Source organism: Mustela lutreola, chromosome 5 (assembly GCF_030435805.1).
Source record: "Mustela lutreola isolate mMusLut2 chromosome 5, mMusLut2.pri, whole genome shotgun sequence".
Classification (NCBI taxonomy): Eukaryota; Metazoa; Chordata; class Mammalia; order Carnivora; family Mustelidae; genus Mustela; species Mustela lutreola.
Genome location: NC_081294.1, coordinates 160826596 through 160835483, shown reverse-complemented (window position 1 = coordinate 160835483; position 8888 = coordinate 160826596). Strand labels below are relative to the sequence as shown.

General features: G+C 40.9%; 1 protein-coding gene across 10 annotated transcripts in view; it reads left to right on the top strand.

Annotated features, from left to right (window-relative positions):
- The first annotated feature begins 2265 nt into the window (after positions 1-2265).
- Positions 2266-8888, top strand: part of NLRP3 (NLR family pyrin domain containing 3) — a 78626-nt gene continuing 72003 nt past the window's right edge. For 5 of the 10 annotated variants that reach the window (XM_059176040.1, XM_059176037.1, XM_059176038.1 and 2 more), the window contains exons 1-4: positions 3866-4001; positions 4093-4154; positions 4348-4676; positions 8527-8625. In XM_059176040.1, coding sequence (XP_059032023.1) covers positions 4394-4676; positions 8527-8625 — 382 coding nt within the window. In that variant the 5' untranslated portion in view covers positions 3866-4001; positions 4093-4154; positions 4348-4393. Of the gene's footprint in view, positions 2393-3859; positions 4002-4092; positions 4155-4347; positions 4677-8526; positions 8626-8888 lie in introns of those variants that run through there. The other 5 variants (XM_059176031.1, XM_059176034.1, XM_059176032.1 and 2 more) reach the window with 5 other exon arrangements.

Sequence of the window (8888 nt, the reverse complement as noted above, 5' to 3'; positions counted from 1 at the left end):
AATTCTACCAAGCATTCAAAGAAGAAATAATACCTATTCTCCCGAAGCTGTTTCAAAAAATAGAAACAGAAGGAAAAGCTTCTAGACCTTTTTTTTTTTTTTTTTTAAATGAAGCCAGCATCACTCTGATCTCCAAATCAGGCAAAGACCCCATCAAAAAGGAGAATTTTAGACCATCATCCCTGATGAATATGGATGCCAAGATTCTCAACAAGATCCTATCAAATGGGATCCAACAGCACCTCAAAAAGATTGAAGGTTTCTTTTAGATCTACTTTGAAGAAGTGGGGTCTATTAACTGATTAATTTATTTCTTACTCATATGAGTAATGCTTGGTAACAAAATAAAATTCAAATAGTACAGAAAGATAGAAAACAAAAGGGAAAGGCTGTCTTGTCCTAAAAGAAAAAAAATTAAATTCCATGTTTTCTGGTTCAGCGTGATTGTCTGTGTCACTGTCCTGACCATATGAAGTGCTTGCTACTCCTCAGATCGGTAAAGCTTGGCATTCAGGTCTGTTCTTCTGCCCTTTCCATAGTAGGAGTAGGTATCTCTCTTTCTTCTCTCAGGACATTCTGCACACAATTGTATAACAATTGCTACTACCAGTAGCAGGACTTAATCACTGACTCCAGATTCACTGAATCAGGTTGTGCTCATTTAGTCATTTGTTCAATCCCTAGGATAACTCTCTGCCTTCAGTGCCATCAGCACAGAGACAAAACCATTTTCCAGCACCCCTCCTCTGGACATGGATTCGTGTCCCTCTCACTCAAGGGTTCTGCCTTGGCTTGGGGAGCTGAGCACCTGTCCTCCACTATGCTCTATGAAACACATGACAGTGGCACACTCTGGTCCTGCAGCCACCATGAGTGCTGGGAAACATGGTCTGGGTGCTTCTCTGACCCCAGATCTTCCTGGGCCTACCAAGGTGCTTTTCAGGCTTGCAGTCATGCCTGGCACACACCAGGTGCTCTTTAAGTGTTTGTAGACAAGTGAGTTAGTCAGGGAGCAAAGTTTGTGTCTGTCCAAAGGAATTGAAATCAGGCTCTCGGAGAGAGGCTTACACTCCCAGGTCCATTATAGCATTACTCACAATAGTTAGATATGGAAACAATCTAAGTGTCCATAAACGGAAGAATGGATGAATATGGTGTGGGTATATATATATATATATATACATATCACACAGCATGGATATTATTCAGCCATGAAAGAAAAGGAAATCCTGGTGTTTGCAACAACATGGATAGACCTTGAGGGCATTATGCAAGGTGACATAGTCATACAGAGAAAGACAAATACAGTATGATGTCACATATATGTGGAATGTGAATTAGTCAAAATTATAGAAACAGAGAGTGGAATAGTAGTGGTCATGGGCTGGGGAAGGGAGGACTGGGGAAGTATCGGTCAGTGTAACCAAGTTTCTGTGATGCAAGATGTCCGGGTCTTGGAGATCTGCGCAGCACAGTGCCCATAACTGATCATTCTGTGATGTGCACTAAATATTTACTAAAAGGTAGATCTTGTATTAAGTGTTCTTACCATACACACAAAAAAGTAATGATAAAATAACAACAATAATACAAGGATATTAGGAAACTTTGGGAGGAGATAAATGTGGTCTGGTGGAGGTGATGTTTTCACAAGCATATTCTCACTTCAGTAAGGTGGTTACAGACAGTGACAGGTGATGTGGAGAGCCTACTGCCTGCCAACGGCTTCCATCTGATGGCTTGAGGGCTGGTCAGGCTTTTTTTTTTTTTTTTTTTAACTTTTAATTTTTTATTTTTTATAAACATATATTTTTAGTCCCCAGGGGTACAGGTCTGTGAATCACCAGGTTTACACACTTCACAGCACTCACCAAAGCACATACCCTCCCCAATGTCCATAATCCCACCCCCTTCTCCCAAACCCCCTCTCCCCAGCAACCCTCAGTTTGTTTTGTGAGATTAAGAGTCACTTATGGTTTGTCTCCCTCCCAATCCCATCTTGTTTCATTGATTCTTCTCGTACCCACTTAAGCCCCCATGTTGCATCACCACTTCCTCATATCAGGCTTTTGATCCTGTACTTGCCAGCCCTGGCAGAATCCTCTATCCCACTCAGAACCTTCCCATGGCTGCTGGAGACCCAGAGGGAACATCCCTACCCCAATGGCCACTGAGGACAGTGCAGACATCTCTGACTACAGCCAGAAATAAGAACACTATTCATTTGGTTTGGAAAATCCAGCTATATAAGTAACTGTTAGTCTCTGGCTTTGTCTGTGATGCAAGCTTGTTCACTCCATGCTGAGGCCACATCCTTCCTTCTCCTGCTGGGCTGTGACCATTATAAATGCATCAAGTTTCCTCTTGGGCTGTTTCTGAGGCTGTCGTCTGGGTGAGTCCAGTTCTGTGGAGCTGCATGGCTGGAAAGGTCTGGGGAGAAATGAGGAGGGGATGTTGAGGGCCAGAGTTGTCTTGGTTAATACACTAAGGATTTCTTCTGACCACTTCCAAGTCTGCCCTTCAGCAATGATTCTGGAAATTCCTTTTATGTTTCTCATTATTGGGCTCTGTGCATGTATGCAAGTGTGTATGTGTGTAGGGGCAGAGGGTGAGGGAAGTAGTGTACAGCTTATACCCACAACTGCATCAGATTTGCCAAGCACGCCCCCCACCCCCCGCCAAGGAGTGGATGTGTATGAGGAAATAAATGTCTTGGACACCAAGGGACACAGGAGGTAAAAGGATAGAGTGCATGAGACTTAGGGATAGGGGTCACAGAGGAGAGGTAGAGTCCTGGTGTGGGTGGAAAGACTGATGGAGGGGTACCTGGGAAGGTCTGTAAAACTGATGAATCTATCTGGACATGCCCCACCTCCCTTTCAAATGCGTAAGGAATGGACTTGGTGGTTGTGTGGAGCCAAAAGTGAGAGGCAAGATGAAGATACAAAGAGAGGTGAGCATGCTTCAGTTTTCTTGCACACTCGCTGTGGTCACACTAAATTCCCATATGCACTGTTCCACAGCTCCATAGGCCCTCTATCTCCTGTTAACATCATTTATGGCTTTGGGTTGGTGTGCTTTCCCAAATTCAGTAATGTGAGGGGATTGATCCCAAACAAAGACAAAGTATTTATTAATCCAAAATATGGGAGACATAGACCAGAGAAAGACACAGTAGCTGACCTCTGCTCTTTGTGAACCCTAAGTCTATGTAGTAAAACAGATCATGAACTCTGTAACAAGATGCTGTGTGTGGTAAATGCTGTGAAAGTGTTTTTTTTTTTTTGCCTTTTAACCATCTTTGATCTTGATTGTTGGTATCTGACTAAGGAACCTAGGTAAGTAGTGGATGATAGAGTCACACACATTTTCATGCTGTGAAAGTAGTATTTAGGGACATAAGTTCAGAAATCAGTGAACCTGATCTAAATTCTGGTTTTGAACCACCCCCCCTTTTGTTTTGAAACTCTGGGCAACTCACTTAATTTCTCCTAAGACTCAGTTCCTCTTCCATAAAGTGGGTCTAGGCCTATGTACTACCTCCCAGGGCTTTGCAAGAGTTAAGAAAACACATTAGTGCAGGGTCCTGCCCATGAGAGGTTCTCAGTAACCATGAGTTCTAACAATGACTATGATTGTGAATGTTGCCAGGAGACCTCAAGGAGGTGTTATGTGTTTATCATTCCCCCTATGCATCCCAAATGTCATCTCATTTGTTTTTATCTATCAATAGATGGATGGAAGTGCAGTCGAAGACCATTCCCTTCTCTGTGCATGTCCATCTTCTCCTTTCTCTGTCTAGCCACGTGCTGCTCTATTACAATTATACTTACTCACTTCCTGGGTCAAAACAGAAACAGGGAACCAGAGCCTTTCAGTTGGAAGGAATAGAAAAGGCATATTTTCCATTCTGTCATTTTATAGATGAAGAAACAGAAGCTGAGGAAGAGTTTGTCCTAGAACATAGTCCAGGAAACAGTAAGAACAAAGTTCTCCCCGTGGTATGTTGAGGGGACATTGTGAAGCGGTTTGGGCATATAGTACTGTGGACATGATTGCTTTTGTAGGTTTAACTACTGTTTCTCTCCATAGGGACACCATTTTTCCATGGATCAGGACACACCCCTGAGTCAAGCCAACAGGAAAACGTTGTGGTGGGTATTTGGGTCACTTTTCAAAACTAAAGATGGCATCTAATTAAAGTTCAGTGTTTATATATATATATATATATATATATATTTTTTTTTTTTTCCTTTGTATTGTGGGTTTTTCATGGTTTAGTTCTTTCTAAAGAGGATAGACTTTATTGAAGACTCTCCTTGCATGTGCACTGTTTTCACCATCCAGCTTCCTTGTGTGAATCTCTACACAAGGACCCTGAGAAAAGCCACAGATGAACATGACTAGTGTCCGTTGCAAGCTGGCCCGTTACCTGGAGGATCTGGAGGACGCAGACTTTAAGAAGTTCAAAATGCACTTACAAGACTATCCTTCTCAGAAAGGGTGCCGACCACTCCCTCGGAGTCAGACAGAGAAAGCCGACCACATGGATCTGGCCACTCTGATGATTGACTTCAATGGTGAGGAGAAGGCATGGGCCATGGCAGTGTGGATTTTTGCTGCAATCAACAGGAGAGACCTTTATGAGAAAGCTAAGAGGGATGCACCAGAATGGGGTGAGTGGAAGGAAGACAGCATATTTTTAAAATCATAATAAAATTCATATAACATAAAATTACCTTTTTAAGCCATTTCTCAGCATACGTTTCAGCAGTTTTAAGCACATTCCTGTTGTGCAATCAATCTCTACAACTTTTCTTCATCTTGCAACACCCTGTGCCCATTAAACAACAATTCCTCTTTTCCCCTCCCCTCAGACCCTGGAACCACCACCTTCTGTCTCTATGAATTTAACTACTCTTGGTACTTATAAACTGCATGATAAAGTATTTGTCTGTTTGTATCTGGCTTACTTTATGTAGTATAAAGTCCTCGAGCCCCTTCCATGTTGTCACATATGACATGATTTCAGTCCTTTTTAAGGTAGAATAATATCCTGTGGTATGCGTATACCACATTTTGTTCATTTATTTATCCATCAGTGGACATTTAGATTGCTTCTAGTTTATTGTGAATAATGATGCTAGGAACATGAAGGTACAAACCTCTTTGAGACCCTGCTTTCAGTTCTTTTGATTATATGTTCAGAAGTAGAATTGTTGTATTATATAGTGACTCTAGGTTTCATTTTTTGAGGAACCATCATAATGTTTTTTATAGTGGCTGCCCCATTTTGCACTTCCATCAACAGGGTACAAGGGTTCTAATTTTTCGTCATCATCACCAATGTTTATTTTATTTTATTTTTGTTTTGATACTAGTTATTCTAATGGGTGTGAGGTGATATCTCCTTGTGGTTTTGGTTTGCATTTCCCTATTGACTACTGATACTGAATGACTTTTCATGTGCTTGTTCACCATTTGTTTATCTTTGGAGAAATGTCTATTCAACTTTTTCCCATATATTTTAATTGGGTTATTTTTTTGTTGTTGTTGACTTATAAGGGTTCTTTATATATCCTGGATACTAACACTATCAGATATATGATTTGCAATGTTTTCTCCCATTCCATGGATTACGATTTCATCTGTTGATGGTATTTTTTGATGCAATGAAGTTAGTATATTTGTTTTTCGATAATTCCTTTTACCATCTTGGCTTTATCCTCTGTTTTCTTCTCATGATAGTGCTATGAGAAGTTGGAGGAAAACGGTTTTCTTTTTTCTAGTTTCTTTAAAAATGAAACTAGAATGAAATGAAATGAAATTTTCTTTAAAAATGAAAGTCAGGGCTCACCTACCCCTAGGACTATGGAGATGCTAGGAGTGAAGTTTTTATTCTTTTGGCTTGGTGTTCAGATCATGGGAAGAGCACAAGCAAGGGCTCAGAGGAATCTAGAAAATCACAGGATGGTGATGTTGAACTAGTTGAAAAGAGGAATAAAAATGGAAAAGCAGATTAGGAGAAGCATGGTGAGTGGAGCAGCAATATGGGTGAAATGAGGGAGAGACACATGACATGGAGGCATGAAGCACGGGTGCACGGTAGGTGGATGTTATAAACAAATTGCATATAATAACACAATTATGATTGTGTCAGTGCTTATATACTAACTAACCAAATTTAAGTTACAGAAGTGAGTTTACTAAGCAGTTTTTACGGATTTTCATCATTCCTCATAAAAACACCACAAAACTGGCATTTTACCTTTTTTTTTTTTTTTGTAGTCTGTACACACCCAGGGCTTGAACTTACAATCTCTAGATCAAGAGTTTCATGGCCTACCAACTATACCAGCCAGCAACCTTCAGGCTGCACTTTCGAAAGAACTTTCAATTTCATTACTAAACGAAGTACACCAGTCACGAAAAGACAAATGCAGTATGATTCTGTTTGTAATAGGTACTAGAGTAGATAAATTTATAGACAAGAAGTGGTTGCCAAGGGCTGCCGAGTAGGGACTGGGGAATTTTTAATGGCTATAGAATTTCAGTTTTGCAAACAAAAGATAATTCTGGAGCTCAACCAGCCACGTAAAGTGAGCCTGAAAGAGGTTTTGGTTGCTTGTGGCTCTCTTTCAGTCAGAGCCAAGGCCTGGGTTCAATGTTGGGTGTGTCTTTGGCTGGAATCTGGCTCTTAACCACTAGGCTATTTTGGCTTCTGTAACTGGGCTATGAGATGGAAGAATTATACCTAGTAAGAAGTTTGTTTGTCTTTTGCTGGGGAGGACCAGATTATAGGGTAAGGCTTTAGATAAGAATTAAGTCATGATTTTGGCATGAGTTAATGTTTAGATTTTGTTTTGTAATTGGGGTCACCAATAGCTTTTGCATTCAGACTGAGTAGACGCCTACCAGGAATCCTTTATGTTGATATTGGGTTCATCTCCCAAATATTTCCCCTGGTGCTTAGCACTCATTCTTTTGTACCTCAGTTTCTTCAGTGAAGTGCCTCCTCTTTAGGATGTGTAATTTAGTGACTGCTTAGATCTATGATTCTTTTTTTAAAGATTTATTTATTTATTTATTTGACAGAGAGAGAGATCACAAGTAGGCAGAGAGGCAGGCAGAGAGAGAGAGAGGAGGAAGCAGGCTCCCTGCCGAGCAGAGAGCCCAATGCGGGACTCGATCCCAGGACCCTGAGATCATGACCCGAGCCGAAGGCAGCGGCTCCACCCACTGAGCCACCCAGGCGCCCCCCAGATCTATGATTCTTAACTGTAGATGCATTTTGGAGCTTTCAAAATATAATAGTGCATGTGCACCCGAATGTTTATAGTAGCAATGTCCACAATAGCCAAACTATGGAAAGAACCTAGATGTCCATCAACAGATGAATAGATAAATAAGTGGTAGTATGTATATATATATATATATATATATATATATATATATATATATACATGCATATACACGATGGAATACTATGCAGCCATCAAAAGAAATGAAATCTTGCCATTTACGACGACATGGATGGAACTAGAGGTTATTATGCTTAGCGTAATAAGTCAATCAGAGAAAGACAACTGTCATATGATCTCCCTGATATGAGGAAGTGGAGATGCAACATGGGGGGTTGGGGGGAAGGAAAAGAATAAATGAAACAAGATGGGATTGGGAGGGAGACAAACCATAAGTGACTCTTAATCTCACAAAACAAACTGAGGGTTGCTGGGGGAAGGGAGGTCGGGAGAGGGTGGTTGGATTATGGACATTGGGGAGGGTATGTGCCATGGTGAGTGCTGTGAAGTGTGTAAACCTGGCGATTCACAGACCTGTACCCCTGGGGATAAAAATACATTATATGTCTATAAAAAAAATAAAAAATATATAATGGTGTTGGTCACACCTTGGATAGACTGAAAAATATTTACTGGGGGTAGAGCTTTTTAAAAGCTTCCTAGGTGAATTTCAAGTCAGTAAGGATTATGAACCACTGAGTTAAACAAACCTGCTTGACAATTCTGTCTTGAAGACTCAGAATGTGTGTATGATTAATCCAGGCATTTGGGGGCAGGGGAGGAGGAGAATCCTGCTGGCCCATAACCATTTTGGGCATATTTAGATATTTAGTGTGGGGATGGCCTCAAAACCAGGGCACCAAGGGAAGTTTGCCAAAAACAAAGGATAGGAGAAACCTTGCCTATCTCATGTGTTTGCTGATTGATTTCTGAGCCTGGGAGAGATCCTGAGACTGGATACTGTGGGCACACAATGCTAACTGGGTAAGTGATAGTGACATCCATTGCTTTGAAATTAGGAGTGCACAAATGCCACAAACTGGATGTTAAACTGTACACCTGTCATCTGAAGTTCAAAGCTATGTTTTTGTTTGCAAGATGTCTGGGATAGTGACTTTGAGCTGTGCCAGGTGTTGAGTACTGGGTCTCAATTACATCATCTTATTCAGGAGTCCTGATTTTTAACTTTGTATTTCTTTTTTTTTTTTTTTTTTTGTTCTTCCAGATAATGTACATGTGGTATGCCAGGAAGAAAGCCTTGAAGAAGAGTGGATGGGTTTATTGGGGTACCTAACCAGAATCTCTATTTGTAAAAAAAGGAAAGGTAAGCAATGAGGGTAGTGCTTCCTATTGCATTTGGAAACCCAGTTTTGGAAGCTGAGAAGCTTGATCATTCTAAATGTTACTTCTCCTTGGTGAGCAAAGGCCCATTTCAGGAAATCCACTAGAGCTGAAAAACAGATCAGTGTTCACATGGCTCCTTGTAGTCCCAGAACCAAGTGGAGGTGATTGAGTGTCTCAGGTTCTAAAAGGTATGGGCTGCAGACTACCTAAAGGAATAAAACTGAATAAGAGGAAAAAAAAAAA